Below are 22,063 nucleotides of genomic sequence, written 5' to 3'. Positions count from 1 at the left end.
TGCTCAATAGCATATTGATTTCCATAGTAATGAGGAGCTTATCAATTAAAAGCAAAGCAAAAAGATCAAGCTCTCAAACTCTGAAGTGTTCATGGCAGCCAGGCCTTATGTTTCTCCAGGCTATTTTTAGTGCTTCTCAAACATTATTAGAGTGCTGAAGTTAAAACAGATGCTATATTTACACACTTCCTTAAGATTCTCTGAGGTGTCTCATCTTTTTGCATTTCAACACCAGGCAAATCAATGGCATATTCCAGATAAAAATAGGTGCTTTTGGAAGAAAAAGTTGCTAAGGTAGTCTGAAAAGTTGCTAAATCTAGCAACAAAATTGCTAAATTGGCAACACTGCACATAATACATACTTTATTATGAGTATGGGTTAATCCAGTTAATGCATCGGGCTGCGCGTGATCACATATACGAAACAAAACAGAGCTAAAATTCCAACGTCATCATATTTTAATGTGATAACATGCCCAGCAAAAAATACAGTTGATATGTGTTTAACTGTTTATTTTATCTTTGTAATAAGGATGGAGATATTCGTGTTTTTTTTAAAGTAACTTTCTATTAAGTAAAAATCGTGTTCCATGAAGATATTTGGTAAATTTCCTACCGTAAATATATCAAAATTAATTTTTGATGAGTAATATGCATTGCTAAAAACCTTAAATGCGATTTTCTCAATATTGTTTTGCACCCTCAGATACCGGATTTTCAAATAGATGTATCTGAGCCAAATATTGTCCTATAGCCTATCCTAACAAACCATACATCAATGGAAAGCTTATTTATTCAGCTTTCAGATGATGTATACATCTCAGTTTCAAAAAAATTGACAGTTATGACATTCGACACACTTAACATGTATACGACAGCCGTTGCTATAGCAACAATAGCGATTCATCCTATCAAAACATTACTTCTTCAGTTGGATCGATTTATTTATTGATTTCGGAGTTCATATTGTAAATGGACCCTGCAGGTAATACGCATCTGATCCTATTTACTAGGTATTTCATTTGTAGTTTAATAATCTATAGGTGTTTATAATATAGATATGTTTATAACACCTTAAACGGAATAATCGGCAGAAAACAGAACAGGAACTCTCTAACTGCACATTGTCCCAGTCATTTTTGGTATTGTTGGTGTCATCTAGTGGTGAGTGCTGAGGGCTGATCTGTCCAGCAGGTGAGAGGCAGAGGTCCGGGGTTTTGGCGGTAGGACAGGTGAGTCATCACAGCATTGAGCTCGTCTGGACACGGGAAAACGACACGAACTGGACCGACGCGCCGAAAAACTGGACCTGCTTCATCTTGGAACAGAAGAACGACAGAAAACACACATATAAAGAGATACATAAGTGAATTATGCGACTTAGCAAACTATTTATATCCATTATTTAACAGGAGATGTGAACAATATCCACCTTATTTTGCAACGCGAAAGTAAGCTAGCTAGCATTATTATTATTATTATTTTGCGAATCACTTCCGATTCATTAGCCGCATAATCGGAATAGGCTAACTGAAAGTGCAGTAAACGGTAAAACAGTTTGAGCTACAAATCCGTGTGTTTTTATTATGATAATAAATGAAAATAAAGCGAATGAGACCGGAAGCCGCGCACATTCAAGTCACAAATGGACCCGCGCTTATGTTAAAAATAAGGTGGATAGAAGACTTGTAATGCATATTTCGTCTCCTAAAAGAATAACATGTAGATGTTAAACAGTTCTTGGTTAGTTGTGAAAATCTGGCTGTATTTTCTGGATGTTTATGGCCTGTTTAGAGGGTACAACACACGGTTCACGGTGGAGAATCTAGAACCGAAGACCACCTACACGTTCAGACTGAAAGTCACGTGGCCGTCTGGTCAGCAGCGCTATTACCCATCAGTCTCTGCTTCTACAGAAAGTAAGGACACAACATGACACAAAACAAACGACAGACAAAACTCGACTTCAACACATTCAGTTAGTTACCGTATATGATATTTTATTTTATGATAATCAAATTATTTGTGCTGCACGCAGTTTGTTGTGAAGTACAGATTTTTTTATGTTAGAAATGTAGTGTAAATAAATGCTTAATGAGGGCAAATGTAATATTAAAATAAACATTATGGTAATGCAGTTTGAAAGTCAGTGGGGGGTGGGGGGCAGCCCTGCATACAGTCTCTCTTTGTATAGTTTAGGTACAAAATTGTCCTGAAAGGGAACTAAATCTGACAAGCCTTCTTTAGGGACATTTGCAGACTCCCTCAGTTGGAAAATAAGTGTAATTAAATGTAAATCAATCTAATAAAGGTGTGTGTGTGTGTGTGTGTTCCTCAGAGGAGCCTCTGAACGGGAGGAATCTTCACAACGCAGTCCTCAGGAGTGATGAGCTGGAGCTCTGTCGAGTGCTGCAGTCCATGTGAGATTCAATCAGACTTCATTCAACATTTGCATCAATTTAGTTAATGAGTTAGTGTTTTTTTCATTCAAAAAACATTCATTTACTGTACATAATGCATTTGGCAGATACTTTTATCCCAAAGGACTTCTAGTGAAGTAGTTCTCAAGCTTTGTAGCTACAAGGCCCCCAAGATATTTCTGGTGCTTTTGCTGTAGTGACAAAGCTGTTTTTTTTTTTTGGCAATTTACTAAAATGAATTAAATTTTAAAATTTTCCCTTACATTTTAATAATTATGATCACAACATGCCTTAATCGTGTTCATCGTTTCTGCTTGAATACAAACTGCATGATTTGTATTATTGTATAACTGTACATTTCTGCCATATGGACATTACTTTGACAGTCACCTTTGATAACAAATTACTCAACTGTAATGTAGAAACATGAATCTCCTGCAGAGCCTCTTTGAAAAGATATCTTGAAAAGCATTATACAAATAAATGTGAATAAATAATCAGGGTTCACACCAGTGTTATTTTAAATACCAATGAGGTACAACTATACTTTTTTATGTTGTTCATTTTCATTTTAGTTAAAGTTTTAGCAATTTTGATTATTTGATTAGTCATTTTTATTAGTAGTATTTTTAATCTCTCTCTCTCTCTCTTTCTCTCTCTCGCAGTGTTTATCCTCCTCCCAAAATCTGTGGTAATCTAATTTTCATTGAAAGCTGGAAAATGTTATTCAATGTGGAGAACTATTATTTATATATATATATATATATATATTTATATATACATTTATTTATTTATTTATTTTCACATTAAGTTAAACCAAATAGAAATGAAAATGTTATTTGATGTGTTCTGTTAGAAAAGTCACAGTGGATGTTCCTGACAAGCTGGACTTTACTCCTCTAATGGTGGCGGTGATGAAGGGCTTTACTAGGTAGCTATCTATCTATCTATCTATCTATCTATCTATCTGTCTGTCTATCTATCTATCTGTCTGTCTGTCTGTCTGTCTATCTATCTATCTATCTATCTATCTAACTATCGATCTATCTGTCTGTCTGTGTGTCTGTCTGTCTATCTATCTATCTAACTATCTATCTGTCTGTCTGTCTGTCTGTGTCTGTCTATCTATCTATCTATCTATCTGTCTGTCTGTCTGTCTGTGTCTGTCTGTGTCTGTCTGTCTGTCTATCTATCTATCTATCTAACTGTCTGTCTGTCTATCTGTCTGTCTGTCTATCTATCTATCTAACTGTCTGTCTGTCTGTCTGTCTATCTATCTATCTATCTATCTATCTAACTATCGATCTGTCTGTCTGTCTGTGTGTCTGTCTGTCTATCTATCTATCTAACTATCTATCTGTCTGTCTGTCTGCCTATCTATCATGTGTTTTGCCTTCTAGTGGAGTTCAGCTTTTGGTCCGTCATGGTGCAGATGTCAACAAAAAAACCAACAGTGGCAAAGACAGGTTAGCTTTTCTTCCAGTGCTACCAGCTCTCTTATGGAACTCTTGTGGTATGATCCAGGGACATTTTCATCAACTAATGCTAAAGAAAAAAAAATGTTATTTGTAATAACGTTTGTTTAGTTTATCTTAAGGTACTAAAATAACTAAACCTGAAACTAAAATAACAAAAAACTGTATAGACAGTATTTTAAAAGAACAAAAACTAGGGTCATAAATAAAGACTAATAAAACTACATAGTATGGTGTGTACGTGTTGGTCTTGTGTGTGTGTGTGGTGAATCAGCCTGATGCTGGCGTGTTTCCACGGGCACCTGGATGTGGTGCAGTTCCTGCGCAGCTGCGGGGCGTCCTTGAGCTCTCGGGACGGATCGGGCTGCTGCGCTCTGCACTGGGCCGCAGCTGGAGGACACCTGCCTGTCCTGCACCACCTCATGCAGGACGGGTGTGAGGTCAGAGGATGATGAACAGCAGTGTTTGATTTTAGTTGTACCTGATTTACACCTCATAATGTTCTCCTGTGTCTCAGGTCGATGTGCGTGACGACGCCACCTGGACGCCCCTCATGATCGTATCGGTTATGACCGGAGACACAGCTGTAGCTTCACTGTTAATCACAGCTGGTGCTGATGTTAATGTACAGGACAGAGACGGGAAAACACCACTGATGGTAAGAACTCAAACTGTGCTGTAACATCTCAGCATGTAATAAACCAATAAATGAGCAGGGGAGGTCAGGACTAGACTTGAGGTCAGGACTGACTAGTCGAGCAGACTTGACTTGACTAGTTGTCAAGCTTTTTACTCAAGTGCATATTTGTCACTCTAGGTTTATTCTTGTGTACTGTGTTGGCATTATATATATATATTAAACACTATTATTGCCCAGAAAGAAAGATGCAGCTTACTGAACACTTGTTGGTCATACAACAGGGCATGTTGTCACAGTGGGATCCTGCTGTTAATATATAAATCTAAACATCTAAAATAATATCTAAACTCAAACAAACAAAAAACAATCTTTTGGATAATTGGATTTTGTTGTGTTGTTGTTAACTAAAACTAAAACTTAAAAAAAAAAATTCAGAAATTAAAAAATAAAGCTGAAATAAACTATGAATATTAGATAAAAAACTTAAACTGAATAGAATCTTTTTAGATTTTAGATGAAAATTTTCAGTGGGGAAATTAAAAATGTTGCCTTGGCAAATATCTGAAATAAGTTAAAGTACTAAATTTACTAAAACCAAAACTGAATTAAGAATGAATGAAAGCTAAACAGAAAGGCACATAAAAAAATTACTTAAGCTAAACGCTAATTCAAAATAATAATAACATTTGGAATAGTATATAAATAATTAACAGTAAAATAATAGTTAGAAATACAGTCCATGAGACAGCTAGGCCTGGTTCCTCAATTAGATGGGGGATTTTTTTGGATGTTAATTTTCATTTAGCATATAAAAATGTTAGATTATATTTGAAGTTATATGCTTTAATGTAAGTAATATATTTGTATGTATTGTGTATCTAATGATTAAGGTCATTCATATGAAGGATGTGATGAGTGTTTATCTTGCAGGTGGCTGTGCTGAATAATTATGAGCATCTAGTTAAAATCCTGCTGGACAGAGGAGCCGATCCAAACATTCAGAACCAGGTCAGAATCTCCTATAATCAGAACCAGAGAGCAGTGACATCAAATGGAGAGACTTTTTCCTAAGATGTTTCTCCTGAAAAAGATCTTAGTTCAGAGTCTTCATTTGCTCATTATTTGCTGCTTTTTTGTCTGGAAAAAAAACCATTTACAAGAAAAAGATCTAATTTGGAGTTTTTCTTTCCTTAAGTCTGACATTTCAACTATTTCTCATCAAATTCTTCCAAAGACCAAACGATCTGCTCTATGAGCTTTGCTATACACATTCATTGTGTTTTCTGGTAACAACTATTTCATTTGTGTCTGTTTTTATTTCTCCGAATCAATTTTAGGTGAAACGTGTGACAAAGTTAATACTTAAATGACATCTGAGTTATGAAAGAGTTCCTCTTGGCTTATTCTTTAATCATAAAGCACATGTTTAGGCTTCACCAATCTGACTGGACTTTTTCTCTGTGTTTTAGGCTGGCATTAATGCTGTGCAAATGGCGCGCGCGTTTGAAAGGAAGGTACAACGCCTTTCATCTTGATACGGCTCATAAATCATCTCAAAATGTGTATTTAGCTCTTTGATTAAATTTCTCCGTCTTTTCTTTCAGAATATCATCAGTCTGTTTGTGGATAAGAAGTGAGAGGAATGAGACAAACCACACGTCGGTTTCATAAACAACTTTACTAGCGCTGCCCTTTATGCCGACCATTATTTGTGTGCTGCAGACATCAACGTACAGTATCTTATTTCACATTTTCTTGATTAATTAAAGAATTATCATAAAAAAGCAGTTTACACCCGTGACACTGAAGAAAATATGAAAAGAACGTTACAGGAGCAGATTTACTGAGTGCGGATACAACGTGAATCAAAGTGAATAATAGTAAATAATAACTGATTAAAACAAGCAAGGCAGTTAACCTAGAGACACGTGATCATCTTATCAAGTCAGCATCTAGATCTGAACAGTCTCTGTGCGTACTGTAATGCACTGTGTGGTTTAACACTGTAAAAAAGGCAACGGGACACATTCGCGATGTTTGCTAATACAGTGAATGAAGATGAATTTACAATGTAAACACTGAGATATAATGGCACTCATAAGGTGTCAGAATAAAGGCCTAAAAGACCCACGTTTGAGATCATAAATGGCTCAGTGGCAACAAATAATAAAGTGAGAAGACTACATTACATACACACTGCAAACGGAGAGCCAAATTTGCAAAGTATATATATTTTGCATGATTTCTTATTAAAATACACTACCATTCAAAACTTTGGGTAACTTTCGGTAAGATTTTATTTTTTGAGAGAAATTCATACTTTTATTCAGCAAGGATGCATTCAATTGATCCAAAGTGACAGTAAAGACATTATGTTACCAAAGATTTCTATTTCAACTTTTTATTCATCAATAATTCTGAAAATAATCAACAGCGGCTCAACACTGATAATAATCAGAAATGTTTCTTGAGCAGCAAATCAGCATATTAGAATGATTTCTGAAAGATGTGACACTGAAGACTAAACAAAATATATTAAAATAAAAAACAGTTATTTTAAATTGTAATAATATTTCAGAATATTACGTTTTTTTACTGTATTTTGGTCAAATAAATGCAGCCTTGGTGCACAAAAGAGTTCTTTCCAAAAAATTTAAAATAAAATCTTCAAACTTTTGAGGGGTAGTTTTTGATTTGTGAAAGATGTTTGCAATCTTTTCCATAATTGTGCATCAGACTATCATTCTTACAATTCAATTTAGTCATATGTTATGTAGTTATATTATGTAGTTCCTCAAAGTGGTAAGTTACAGAAAATATTTACTCACCAAAGTTAATTTGAGTAACACTTAAAGCCTTTATGTATAATGCATCATAAAGATATACAGAATTTTCACTGTAATGCATAAATAACTAACCAAAGGTTAAATTCATTATAATATTTGAAGGTTTGTTTGTCATGTGTTTTAATGCATTATACTTTCTAAAGGTGTAACAATGAAAATATAAGTATTATAATTGTATAAATATTATAAACTGTGGTATTTGCAATTATTCTCGAGATCATACAGTGCATAATTAATGCATTAAAACTAATTTTATAATGCATTATTATATATAAAGGCTTTAAGTGTTACCCCAATTTGTTCATTTTGACCCAGCTGTTGACAGTAATTCATGACCATAATCACTGCAAAAACTCTATTTTTAAATGTTTTGTGCACATCCGATTATTTTAGTGCAGTGTGTTCATTTACCCTGACAAATCGCCCATGAACCTTTGCCAGTGATTCAAAACCACTGACCGCAGCGTGTTTGAGGGACACCAGAGGGATTATGGGACTATTCAGAGAAGGATCCATGTGTCTGTTTTTATTAACCACAATCCACTTTTAATGCTCCATGTGGCAACATTATTTGGGTCGATAAGAAAGGAAATCCATGTAATTAGTTTAATCATTTCCCCACAGTAACTATTTCAAAGTACGTCTATGAGAATATGGCTGCATGACCATGAAATCAGAGCCTGGTTTGGCTTTCTGGCTCTCAGATCTTTCCAGTCAGTAAAGGTCTTCTCAAAGCTGGGATCTCCTGAGTGAACCGTCTATCTGAACATCTGACAGGTCACAGGAACACAACTGCATTACAACATCTGTGTCTGTCGATCATCCTTACCAGCTTTGAAATCAACAAAAGCTGGACTTGGTGCATATCATTTGTTGCAAATGTTTTCATACTCACAAAAAAAAAAAGAGAGAAACAAGACTTATTTAGACATGTGAAATGGAGTGAATTCAGAACATTATTCAGCTGCACAGTATTGTACACGCTGTGTTGCATGTCCAGGTCATATTTCACCTCAAAATCAAAAAGTAGTAAGAAAGCCTGTTTTGAAGACTGATTGCATTGTGATATTGTAAACACATTTTCTAATTTCTCATTACTGCAATACAGTAATGAAAATAATCCTGACTGGATGATTTTTAAATGAATGAATTTGTTTGTTAGCAAAAATAAATTCAGAGACTGAAAAAGAAACTGAAGCTTAGTTTTAACATTAAGATTTCTATGACAAAAATTAAACACATTTTCCACTCAAATTCCCATTAATGCAAAGTAAAAATAAATAATATATCATTTAAATTGTAATATTTTCAATAGTATTTGCTTTGCTGCTTATTTTTTTGTGTGTTTTACATACAAACAAATAACTGTAACATGCCTGAATATTTTTTTTGTTTTGTTTTAAAATTCTAATTATTATCTATGATGATTCTCATGAGATTTTTAGGTTCCGAGATCTAAACTTAAGTCGAGGGGTGACAGAGTTTTTTCTGTTGCTGGTCCAAAATTGTGGAATAGTCTCCCTCTATCTATAAGATTAATTTCCACTGAATTTAAATCAAAGTTCAAAGTTCAAAACTTAACTTTTCGCTCAGGCTTACATCGGTCTTTGATTTTTAAAAGTCACATTTTTGGGGGGTTTTTATGTTAACTCCCTTTATCAGTGCTTTGCGGTCTTTTTATTCTTTCGGCCTTTTTTTTTTATATTCATCCTTTGTCTTTTTTGTACAGCACAATGGACAACTACTGTTGTTTTTATTTGTGCTATATAAATACAATTTCATTTTATTTCATTTTCATTACATTTTAAAATATTTTTGTTACTATACTAAAAATTACTTCAGTAATGAGAATCATCATAGATAGCCTAATATTTAACATTTTTAAAAAAGCTAAATATTCAGATGTATTCGAATAATTAAAATATCAGGGGGAAATAAGCTTAATTGTCTTAGAATTAAAAACAAGATACCTTAAAAAAATTAAGAATTTAAAAAAACACCTATTATTTTTTTAGCCGAAAAATGCCTATTTTACTTTATGCAAAATTTTATTTATTTTGTTCCCTTTAATCTGGGATAAAATGTGACCTGGACATGTTATCGTGAGATTATTTTTATATAGGTTTTTTCAACATCCCTTAAGCATCACTGCAACTGTAATTCAGGTTTAATCATGTATGTCTGAAACTAATAAAAATGGCCATTAAATCAAATGAAATTGTTAAAAAGCCCTTTTCATATACCAAATGACATCACAGACACAGAACCATCAACTCCCAATTCACGTTTCCATTTAAATCTGGTTTACAAACCAGTTTAGCATCCACATGATGTGGTTTGTGTTCACAGATAACACGTTTCGTCTTTATCTGCTGGTACACAGTCGAAAAATGTCAAAAACAACAACAATAGCAACAACAAAAGGACAATCAGGTAAAAGTGGGGGCGCTTAATTGTTTTAGAATTAAAAACAAGATACCTTTAAAAAATTAAGAATTTAAAAAAACACCTATTATTTTTTTAGCCGAAAAATGCCTATTTTACTTTATGCAAAATTTTATTTATTTTGTTCCCTTTAATCTGGGATAAAATGTGACCTGGACATGTTATCGTGAGATTATTTTTATATAGGTTTTTTCAACATCCCTTAAGCATCACTGCAACTGTAATTCAGGTTTAATCATGTATGTCTGAAACTAATAAAAATGGCCATTAAATCAAATGAAATTGTTAAAAAGCCCTTTTCATATACCAAATGACATCACAGACACAGAACCATCAACTCCCAATTCACGTTTCCATTTAAATCTGGTTTACAAACCAGTTTAGCATCCACATGATGTGGTTCGTGTTCACAGATAACACGTCTCGTCTTTATCTGCTGGTACACAGTCGAAAAATGTCAAAAACAACAACAATAGCAACAACAAAAGGACAATCAGGTAAAAGTGGGGGCGAACCACCGATTGCTACGATTGAGAAAGTGTCAACCACAGTGCACTGTGCTCAAATAAATACGCTCGTAACCGACATAAATAACACGTGACATGTACCTGAGCTTGGACTCATAGCACCGTTTAGAGGGAGAGCACCGCTGGGGTCAAAGGTCACCCCTCGCATCACCACGTGTCCCGCAGAGGTTCATAGTGCAAAAAGCGAGCGTCTCCAGGGACGAGATCCCTTCTGTCCGGCTCTCAGCTGCTGAACTTCACTCCGGCTGTGAAGTGAGGCTTCGGCAGGGTGGGCGGCTGTTTAGGAGGAGGCCTGCAAGTCCGGTAATAAGTTAATCAAAAAAGCATCCATCGTCTTAAAGGAATAGTTCTCCCAAAAATGACAATTTAGTCATCCTCATGTAAATGTGTTTGTTTCCTTATCGAAACTGATTTGTAGAAATGTAGCATTCCATCACTTGCTCACCAATGGATGCTCTGCAGTGAATGGGTGCCATCAGAATGAGAGTCCAAACAGCTGATAAAAACATCACAATAATCCACAAGTAATCCACACCACTCCAGTCCATCAGTTAACATCTGGAGAAGCCAAAAGCTTTGTATGTAACAAAAAAAATCCATCAATAAGATTTTTTTTTAACTTCAAACCATCATTTCTGGCCAAAATATGAGTCCATAATAATGCTTCCTCCAGTGAAAAAGTCTATCTCCTATTGTCTCTCATATCAAAATCCACCCACATATTTGTTTAGAGCGGTTTTGGACTCTTTTGACTTGTAAACGGTGCTTGATCTGTGCACTGGAGGAAGCGTTACTATGGATTATAGATAGTATTTTGCCAGAAACGATGGTTTAAAGTTTAAACGTCTTGATGATGAATTTGTTTCTTATAAACACACAGCTTTTGGCTTCACAAGATGTTAACTGATGGACTGGAGTGATGTGGATTACTTGTGGATTATTGTGATGTTTTTATCAGCTGTTTGGACTCTCATTCTGACGGCACCCATTCACTGCAGAGCATCCATTGGTGAGCAAGTGATGCAATGCTACATTTCTCCAAATCTGATGAAGAAACAAACTCATCTACATCCTAGATGGCTTGAGGGTGATTACATTTTCAGCAAATGTAAATTTTTGGGTGAACTATTGCTTTAAATGATTTGACACTTTGGGCAGGTGTTCCTTGGGTGTATTTGTACCTGCAGGGCTGTGGGTGAGGCGGAGCGGGTCGCGGGGCGGCTGGGGTCGGGATGGGCGCTGGAAGTCGCACGGCCGAAGGGTTCCGAATCACCCGGACGTTTCGACCCAGTGGGTCTGCGGGAAGAGGCTTCTGGGGTGCACTGGGCTTCTCGAATGCCTGTTAGAAATTTGAGGAACTGAACGGATTACACACTCAAAAATAAAAGCTCTTTATTGGCTTTATAGAGAACCCTTAACACCTATGGAAACTTCCCATTACAAAAAGGTTCTTTGTAGTAGTAAAATTAAGATGATTGAAAATGTTCTTTGCACTAAGAAAAAAAATGGTTCTTTTAATAACTGTTCACTGAAAGGTTCTTTGTGGAACCATTATTGGTTTCAATTTTTGTTCAAACTTCTTAAGATACTAACGTCTGCAATCCAGTCAATTTGAACTTAAACGGTTCTCATCAAATGGTCTGAGCTGCTGTTCACATGAATTTTTTTATAGCTCTATACTCTACTGTATGTAATCAACTGTTTGTCTATTGTCTATTTTTATTTCTCCTAAGGAATTTTAGCAACCTACAGCAACAGCACATGTTGTGTGTACATTTATAGTACATTTTTGGAACTTTTGACAGCCAATTTTCAATACTTTTGTGTTGCATGGAAAGAAAAATTATGCAGGGTTCAACAATAAGGGTTAATACTGACAGACCTTTCATTTTTGGGTCACTGACCAACTCTTGATAAATACTAGTTCCTTTCTTTTATCCACCAGAGGGCAGTACAAGCTTATTTAACGTTGCTGCATGAGTTTTGTGCTGTATGCGGCTTCACTGCTGCCATGGCGACTCTCTCCAGGGGTCATGTGACACGTTCATATGTTCCAAATCTACACGCTGACTAGGAGGTAATTATAACCTGCTACCTGCTCTCCATCTGCTCCTCATTCTCTCTCATCTCCACAGAGATCCAAACATGATTTCACAGCTCGCATCCCTCTGTCCTTTACATTTTAATATAGAGCTGCATTGCACTGAACTGCTCATATCTCAAGCGTTGCATGATTGCTGATGACAGAGGCTCGTTGTTTTTGTGGCTGATTAAAAGGTCTTGAGAAAGCTCGAATGGAGGGACTCTCATGTGTCTCCTCGCTAACGCTTCCCCAGCAGAAAGTTTTGAAGAGCTGAATTAATCAAATTAATTGCATGTATCAATACACACTGAGGAAACCCCCAAAATGAACATAATTCCAAGATATTGTGTCAGAAGAGTAGAAAGTGGGTTTAGAATTCAAAATATGATTTCTTTCCATATTTCATTGAACATAAGCCGAGCAATGACCTATAAGACACAGCAATGGATTTTGAAATCGAGTATGTCAATCTGTCTGAGGCAGACGGCCGATGACAAATCTAGAGATAAACATACAGAATAGGGCTGTCAATTTTTTTTTCGAATTTAGAATATTCGTCGAATATAAAAATCCACATTTTAGGTCTGCGTCAGCCATCAGGCAGCCAAGACTTTATGGCGGTTTTCCCCCATCCCACTGTATCTCATGTTTTGAAAAGTAGCCTACTCTTTGTGATTGGTTTTAGGTCCTTTTGTATTAAACTATACATGCATGGTGCTGTTTTTTTTTCTAATTGTTTAAGCAACTTTATTAATTATATATGGTTTATAAACATTTTTTTAAACATTATGCACTTTTTTTTTTCAAAGATAGTCGTGTTATTTTATTACGCTTTGAAGAAACGTGCATAATATTTTGCGCGATGCGCCCTCTAGTGGCATCAGGAGAGAGCCAAAAGCTTTTTTTCCCCCAACTGAAATTATGCCTTTTAAATTCGAATATAATTCGAATTTTGATAATTTAAGTAGAAAATTCGAATTTAGTTTTTCAGTCATTTTGACAGCCCTAATACAGAACACCCTAGCAAACACCTTAAAATGCCCTAATACCCTCCCAGAACACTTTAGCAACCACAAAACAACAAACAAGGAACCACCTAGAACACCCTAGCGATCAGCCAGAACCACCCACAACACTCCAGCAACTATCTAACACCCTAACAACCATATGGAACACCCTAGCAGCCACCTAACAAATGCCCTAGCAATCACCCACAACACCCTAGCAACCACCTAACAACGTTCTAACAACCACCCATAACACCCTAGCAACCACCTAAAAGCCACCCCAATGACCCAGTACCACCCAGTACACCCTTGCAACACCTAACGACACCATAGAAACCAAACAGAACACCATAGCAACAACCCAGAACACCTATCAATACCATAGCAACCACACAGTACCACCTAGAACATGCTAGAACCCAACTTACAGTACCCTTGCAACCACCCAGAACACTCTAGCAACCTCACAGAACACCCTAGCATCCTAACAACCACCTAAAACACCCTACTATCCACCAAGCAACTACCAGGAGCACCCTAGCAACCATCTAACAATCACCAAGAACCACCCATAACGAACTTTCAACTACCTAACACCCTAACAACCACCCAAAACACCCTACCATCCACCTAGCAACCACCCAGAACACCCATAACAAACTAGCAACTTCCTAACACCCTAATAACCACCAAAACACCCTGCCATTCACCTAGCAACCACCCAGAACACACTACCGTCCACCTAGCAACCACCAGGAACACCTGAGCAACATCTAGCAACCATCCACAACCACCTAGAAATCACCAAGAACCACCCATAACAAAATAGCAACTACCTAACACCCTAACAACCACCCAAAACACCCAACCATTAACCTAGCAACCACCCAGAACACACTACCGTCCACCTAGCAACCACCAGGAACACCTGAGCAACATCTAGCAACCATCCACAACCACCTAGAAATCACCAAGAACCACCCATAACAAAATAGCAACTACCTAACACCCTAACAACCACCCAAAACACCCAACCATTAACCTAGCAACCACCCAGAACACCCTACCATCCACCTAGCAACCAGCAGGAACACCCTAACAACCAGCCAGAACCACCTAGCAATCACCAAAAACCACCCATAACAATCTTGCAACTACCTAGCACCCTAACAATCACCCAAAACACCCTATTATTCATCTAACAACCACCCAGAACACCCTACCAATGCCCAAGCTACCACTCAAAACACCCAGTCTTGTTTTATGCAACTTCTGCTACCGTCCACCTAGCAACCACCAGGAACACCTGAGCAACATCTAGCAACCATCCACAACCACCTAGAAATCACCAAGAACCACCCATAACAAAATAGCAACTACCTAACACCCTAACAACCACCCAAAACACCCAACCATTAACCTAGCAACCACCCAGAACACACTACCGTCCACCTAGCAACCACCAGGAACACCTGAGCAACATCTAGCAACCATCCACAACCACCTAGAAATCACCAAGAACCACCCATAACTAGCTAGCAACTACCTAACACCCTAACAACCACCCAAAACACCCAACCATTAACCTAGCAACCACCCAGAACACCCTACCATCCACCTAGCAATCAGCAGGAACACCCTAACAACACATAGCAACCAGCCAGAACCACCTAGCAATCACCAAAAACCACCCATAACAATCTTGTAACTACCTAGCACCCTAACAATCACCCAAAACACCCTATTATTCATCTAACAACCACCCAGAACACCCTACCAATGCCCAAGCTACCACTCAAAACACCCAGTCTTGTTTTATATATGCAACTTCTGCAGCACTGGCATAATTCCACTCACCATGGCGATCTTGCAGACGTTCTGGCAGGCCAGGCTGCGGCCGGCCGTTCCCGCTGCTGGAGCGGATGTGTATGTGTGTGTGAGTGCTGGTGGAGGGGCTCTGGGTGGAGACGAGTGTATGTGTGGTGGTGTCAGCGGAAGGCCAAGTGCCAGCGGCAGCGGGTGAGAGAGGTGGACCGGAGGGCACGGGGGCAGCCGGCGGAGACCATGAGACAGGACCACAGAGTCCACCGTCTGGAGAGGAGACTGGGGCTACAGAGACACAGGTAAAGATCATGTTTGACTGACAATGAATATTTCAATAAACATTTAATATGCAGGATGCACAAAGCAATAAAGCAGAGTTCACACAAAATTTATCATTTCTGTCATTTATTCACCCTCATATCACTTAAAAATAGTTTGACTCTCTTTTTTTCGTGAAACACAAAATGAGATGTTAGGCAGAATGTTCAAGCTGCTTTAACATATAATGAATGTGAATGATGCTGTTAAACTAAAAAAAACAAATCATCAGATAGTCACTTATTTGAGTCATTTTTAGTATTTTGTTTTAGTTTTTATTTATATAGTTTCAGTTTTCATTTTTATTTGAAAAAATTAGTAATTTAGCTATGTGCTTTTGTTAGTTTTATAATATTTCTATTTCACTTTAATTTATATTTATTTGAGTTATTTTAGTACTTCAATTCAATTAATTTCACTTATTGGCTATGGCAACATGTCTAATTTGTTTTTTTAAGATTAGGTTTTTCCATCTAACATTTTTATTTTATTAGCTTTATTTTAATTTAAATGGTTTTTTTTATTTAGCAATAACATCACTCATACAACTGAGATACTACAGTGGCTTTAGAAGATCTGGAATATAGTGGACGAGTCATATGGTCTATTTTTATAGTGTATTTATTGAGTTTAATGTCATTTTTGGAGCATGAGAGCACCATTCAGTATGAGAAAGAGCAGCTTGAACATTCTGCATAACGTTTCCTTTTGTGTTCCACAGAAAAAGAGAAAGTCATACAGGTGTGGATCAACATACAGCTGAGTAGATGAGGACTCATTTTTGGCTGAGCTATCCTTTTTAAATGATACAAATGAGTCTCATATGAGCACACACTCACACATCAGAGCTGTTTTGAGCTCTTGACCTGCAGCCAGATGTGACAAGAACAAAAAGAGACGAGAGACAGAAACAGTGTGTGTGTGTGTGTCTGTATAACCTCACCGTGCCTAACATCAAACAGACCTACATCCTCTATCTATCCTGTTACCGTCACACATTATGAGGACCAGATACTGCAGCCGCTCTTAAAGGAACATTTCACTAAAAAAATATATATTAACTCACCTTTAAGTTGCTCAAACCTGTATTTTCTTTGAAACAAAAAAGCATGAAATGAAGTGAAGTGGAAACAAGATTTGAATGCTACATGTAAAATTATCTTTGAAAAACTACTTAAATTTCAGCCACTTTCTAAAAGCTTCAGAATATAGTACTTATTATACTATACTCTATAGATGATATTTTTATGGTGTTTCTGCTACTGTTTTCATAATATGTTAAAGAGCAGTGTGAACATTTCTTCATACTATCTTATTTTGTGTCCCATAGAAGAAAGGTCATACAGGTTTGGAACGACATGAGGGTGAGAAAATAATTACAAAATGATTCAACATTTTGGGGTCAGTAATATATATATATTTTTAAAAAGAAATTATACTTTCATGCAGCAAGGATGCATTAAATTGATCAAAAGTGGCACTAAAGACATTTATAATGTTACAAAAGATTTCTATTTCAAATAAATGCTGTTTTTCTTTACTTTTATTCATCAAAGTATCCTGAAAACAAAACATATCACTGTTTCGATAAAAATATGAAGCGGCACAACTGTTTTCAACATTGAACTATTTCTTGAGCAGCAAATCAGCATATTAGAATGATTTCTGAATGATCATGTGACACTGAAGACCGGAGTAATGATGCTGAAAATTCAGCTTTTGCATCACAGGAATAAATTACATTTTAACATATTCAAAACAAAACATATCACTGTTTCGATAAAAATATGAAGCGGCACAACTGTTTTCAACATTGAACTATTTCTTGAGCAGCAAATCAGCATATTAGAATGATTTCTGAATGATCATGTGACACTGAAGACCGGAGTAATGATGCTGAAAATTCAGCTTTTGCATCACAGGAATAAATTACATTTTAACATATTCACATAGAAAACAGCTATTTTAAATTGTAATAATATTTCAAATTTTTTCTGTTTTTCTGATCACATAAATGCAGCCTTGGTGAACACAAGAGACATTCAAAAATTCAAAAACTTTTGAACAGTCTCTCTCGCTCTCACAGTCTCTCACAGCGCAGGCTATCCGGTGCACCACAGGGGTCAGTCATGGTACTTTGCACATCCTCTAATCACAGATCTGAACTGCTTTACTCAACAACAGCCTTGAGATCACAAATGCATCCACAATCCATCTGGCTGACAGGCGTCTCTACTGATTTTCCAACAATTTGTGAGAGCTCGTGTGGTCTGACAACTAAAGGGCAGGTTTCAAACGCGGAACGCTCACTTTGTCTTTCCTGTGCTTTTTATTAAACAAACCTCTTGAGTGAGAGATGGACAGCAACTGTCACTCAGAAAAGAAATAAAATAGTGAAGCGACACGCATATGCATGCAAGTTTATGCACAAATATGAAATATGCATATGCTTGTGTCTCTCTCAATGCATGTGTGTGCGCATATGCATGCAATATGTAACTGAGGGATGACACACACCTTATATATGCTGGCACTTTGTGGTAAAGCTGAAGTCTGACGTTGAGGAGACGTTCTGTACGTGGAGTGTGTTTGAGTCCCAGTGTGTGTGTGAGCGAATGAGAGTGTGTGTGCTGGACTGTTCAGTCTGTTGGGTCCCACAGACCTGCAGCAAAGCACAAATACAGAACCCAATGTAGGATATCGCAATAATGATGTGCAGTTTTACCAACATCTTATCTAAAAAGGAACCTCCTCAGACATTCACATTCTAGCAAGGTTCTCTCAAAGTTATGAACAAACATTCTCAGTAACATCTTGCAGTAACTTTATCTGGTCTTTAATAATGTTCTCAAAATGCTTAATAAAGTTCTGAAACCTTGTAGTTGGACATTCGTCTAACATAATTTAAAATGTTACATGTTCCAGAATGTTCAAAGAACATTCAAAAGTAACATTCCCATAATTTTTGCAAAAATATCAAATGCAATGTTCCCTTAACAGTCACATAACCAAGAAGCAATGCAATGTTGCCTTAACAGTCACATAATCAAGAAAAAAGGCTTTTAAAACATGAAATAATGTTTACATAACAATGGGAATGTTAGCAAAATGTTCTTAGAACATATTTTTGTTAGCTGGGATAAAGTAATTATTTTAATTTTTGAAACTACTAGTTTCTTTTATGCAGTTTTGCTTCAAGTAAATTGCTCTCACTTTAAGAACATTTAGATGTTCTTTACTGGAAAACAAGACAAACATTCTGATTAAAAACATGATTAATTTGCAGTATAATGAGAATTAGGGGGTTAAACATGCTTAATTATAATCAAGCGTAATCATTGTCACAATGCCAAAAAATATTAATGGTCCTAAAATAAGTTTAATTTTCTTTGATTTAAAACAATTTCTTAATTTTTTTCTTTAGATATTTGGGATGAAAATAATTTTCCTCTTAAGATTCACCTCCTCAGTAAGTTCTAAATGGAAATAAAATACATCCAATGAAACATTATCAAAGTTAAGCCGTTCACAGACTGCACGTTTATGGCATCACAATCAAGTGCAGATGAACCCACATATCAATATATCATTGCATATTCAGAATTTAGGAATCTCCTTGCTCTGATTAACACTGTGAACTATGGCAACACACAGAGGTCAGCCAATCACAACACAACTCATTTACATATTGCATTTTCGATACTGTAGCAAAAACAGTCGGTTTAATTCTGCGGGTCAGATATGCAGCAAAATGGTCATGAAAAAACGAATTATGACTTTGTGTGGTGAACTGTACAGCATGGCTTAGTGCACCTTCAAATTGATTGTCTATTTCAGCTGTGCAGGTTTAGTACCTCAGTTTTTCAATGGTGTTCTTCTTATTGCTGAAGAACAGACTGAGCAGAGTTTTTCTCTTAATGCACGCGATTATTCCAACACACAGCAGACACAGAAACGCCACCAGGATGCCCACCGTCACACTGCTGCTGTCTGCATGAACAGAAACACACACACACACACACACACATTGGTGAATTGAGTAGATGCTGTTGAAGTGCAGTATAATAATAATCACGGATACATGTTTAATACCTGTTGGTCTCATTTTTTAAAGATATTTAGATGTGCTTTACAGGAAAACATGACAAAACACTGATTAAAATCATGATTAATTAGTGTTAATGAGAATTGGGAGCCAAAATGTGCCTAATTATCATAAAATTTCCATTTAGCAATTAAATTGAGGGTTTACTAGTGAGGTGAATCTAAAAAAAACACAGTCATATTTCATCCCAATATCTCAATAATTTTTTTTTTTTAATAATAAAAAATAAGGAATTATTAAGTTTTTTATATTTTATTTTATATTTATATTTAAAATAATTTGTCTTTATATTTTGGGATGACCTTAGTAAACTCAATTTAATTGCTAAATGGAAATAAAATACTTTCATTTTACAAATGAAAACATGATACAGAAATATAGGCAGGAAATTATTCAGTATCCAACATATCAAATCAGTTACAATACTCTAAAATTAACATCATGATTTTCTGTAAAGCTGCTTTAAAAGAATGCGCGCTCTACATAAGAATTTGACTTGAATTAATCATGTAGTCATGCACTTTGCCATCATAATTAAAAGAAATCACACTAAGCCCAGTTTGGCATTATGAGTGCAGCCATAGAAATGAATCATTTATGAGACTGAGGACATGAAGACGAGCTGTCATCGTGTAATTATGATAATCCTGACATGAGTGTCACATTAGATTCAGATTCCTCATCTTATCAAGAACATTTCTACACTGTATGGGCTTCTGGAGCTGATACTGTATGTAGGTCTATGGAGATGAAACTGTCCCATTATATGTTCAGATGGATGCTGCTTAAAGCCAACGTGAAATCCTGTCCACCAACCATTCAGATATATTTCTGAGTGAAACGGTAAAGACAGTCAGATATATACTCACCCCGTGTCTGCTGCACTTGGTCGAACAGTCGTGAACCCCGAGCACACTGATGTTCTGACACTGTCTGTTTATACACATCTACACACACACACACACACACACAGAGAGACGTTATTTAGTTCTGTCAGTCAGTGATGATTGACAGCTCAACTCCACCCAAACATACTGACATGATCCATCTAAACAGGGTGGAAAAGTGTCTCATACTGTGAATGTGTCACATGCAATTCAGTGTCACACACATTTACTGCTTTATAACTTCATTTTATTAATACTATGATGTCAGGGTTATTTCCAATTATGTCAGGATGTGACCATTCTTGAGGCCAATGAGGCCATTCTTTCCTTAGTTAACAAGCCTGATTTCATTCACGACTCAATTTTGACTAAACATGCAGTTATTGCATTTTGCTTTTGCATGGCACCAACGACTTCTATTGATTTTGATATATAAATGAATTATAATGATGTCAGAGCAGGGCCAGAAATAAACTATGGATTGAGGCAAAATGCCAACAGTGTAAACTCTATGACATTTGTGACGTTTGACATGTTTCATAATACAGTATTCTAGGCATATCAGGAAAATAATGCTGAGTTTTACATATAAATATGAATTTAGTAAACCTATAATGAGCCTAATTGACATAGAAATGTGACGTTTGGCACAATTTCAGCACATTTAACTAGAATACATGTAGTTAGTAAATAATATGCCAGTCTTTGAGCTACAAAAAATTGCCTTTAAATGTATATATAGAGTAAATGTTATTTATTTATTTAAAATGTATGAAAAAATCCAAAGGTAAAAACGCTCCTGAATCAATTCTAGGGAGCAAATAAATAATATTCAAATAAATATTTATCATAATTATTAGAAAAGACAAACCTATAGCTATCCATTAAGATAATAACAGTAATAATAATAATAATAATATACTTTATTTATGAATCATTTTTGGCTTTGAGAACATCCCAAAGGAAGACTAAAGTCACTATATAGTTAACAAAAAAGCATCAGTTAAATATAATCCACACATAAGCTCTAGTTTCATTCAGAATACCCTAGAAACCACATAGCAACACAATTTAACACATTCTGCAACCCTGATGTTGTGGATCTACATGAACGTAATCTGAACAAGAGTTACATTTAATAAGCGGTGGTAATCTTCTCTTCATTTACTCTCTTTACCATGTTTTCTCCACACTTGGTGCCGGTGAGCACGAGGCCCGGATCCGGCATGTCGTCTCCCAGGTACACATGAGTCCCGCGGCAGAGGATACGGCCTCCTTCCTGGAGCGGGATATTGGTTTCTATGGAGACGGCATTGGTGCCAATCACTGGCCGATTGGCTCCGCCCTGACACTGGATCTTCCCACATTTAGCATCTCTGGAAAACAACAGGAGCAAACAATTTAAATGGCAATTTTTAAAATTAATTGATAAAAAATATTAAATATATTACAAGATAATATAAGCAAAAAAGTGTATATATATATA

General features: G+C 36.3%; 2 protein-coding genes across 2 annotated transcripts in view; one reads left to right on the top strand and one right to left on the bottom strand.

Annotated features, from left to right (window-relative positions):
* Positions 1-972: 972 nt before the first annotated feature.
* LOC107711391 (fibronectin type 3 and ankyrin repeat domains 1 protein-like) lies at positions 973-6,747 on the top strand. The gene is made up of 11 exons (XM_016516383.1): positions 973-985; positions 1,192-1,366; positions 1,795-1,919; positions 2,339-2,420; positions 3,277-3,351; positions 3,821-3,886; positions 4,170-4,335; positions 4,413-4,553; positions 5,466-5,543; positions 6,005-6,049; positions 6,140-6,747. Exons 1-11 carry the CDS (start codon positions 973-975, stop codon positions 6,170-6,172), a joined length of 999 nt encoding a protein of 332 aa, XP_016371869.1. The 3' UTR covers positions 6,173-6,747.
* Positions 6,748-19,482: 12,735 nt separating this feature from the next.
* Positions 19,483-22,063, bottom strand: part of LOC107711343 (disintegrin and metalloproteinase domain-containing protein 12-like) — a 116,677-nt gene continuing 114,096 nt past the window's right edge. Inside the window, exons 17-19 of the mRNA XM_016516332.1 lie at positions 21,755-21,953; positions 20,560-20,637; positions 19,483-19,575 (exon numbers count right to left, since the gene is read on the bottom strand). Of these exons, the coding sequence (XP_016371818.1) occupies positions 19,561-19,575; positions 20,560-20,637; positions 21,755-21,953 (292 nt within the window). The 3' untranslated portion in view covers positions 19,483-19,560. The remainder of the gene's footprint in view (positions 19,576-20,559; positions 20,638-21,754; positions 21,954-22,063) is intronic.

Source organism: Sinocyclocheilus rhinocerous, unplaced genomic scaffold, assembly GCF_001515625.1.
Source record: "Sinocyclocheilus rhinocerous isolate Xijiao unplaced genomic scaffold, SAMN03320098_v1.1 scaffold402, whole genome shotgun sequence".
NCBI lineage: Eukaryota > Metazoa > Chordata > Actinopteri > Cypriniformes > Cyprinidae > Sinocyclocheilus > Sinocyclocheilus rhinocerous.
The sequence above is the reverse complement of the archived record's forward strand: the minus strand, read 5'-3'. Positions and strand labels throughout refer to the sequence as shown.

What these genes read in the sequence shown, in the direction of transcription:
- LOC107711391 (XM_016516383.1), top strand. An exon ending in AGTCTCTGCTTCTACAGAAA is followed by an intron (nt 1,920 to 2,338) that starts GTAAGGACACAA and finishes TGTGTTCCTCAG; the next exon opens with AGGAGCCTCTGAACGGGAGG. An exon ending in ACGGGAAAACACCACTGATG is followed by an intron (nt 4,554 to 5,465) that starts GTAAGAACTCAA and finishes TTTATCTTGCAG; the next exon opens with GTGGCTGTGCTGAATAATTA.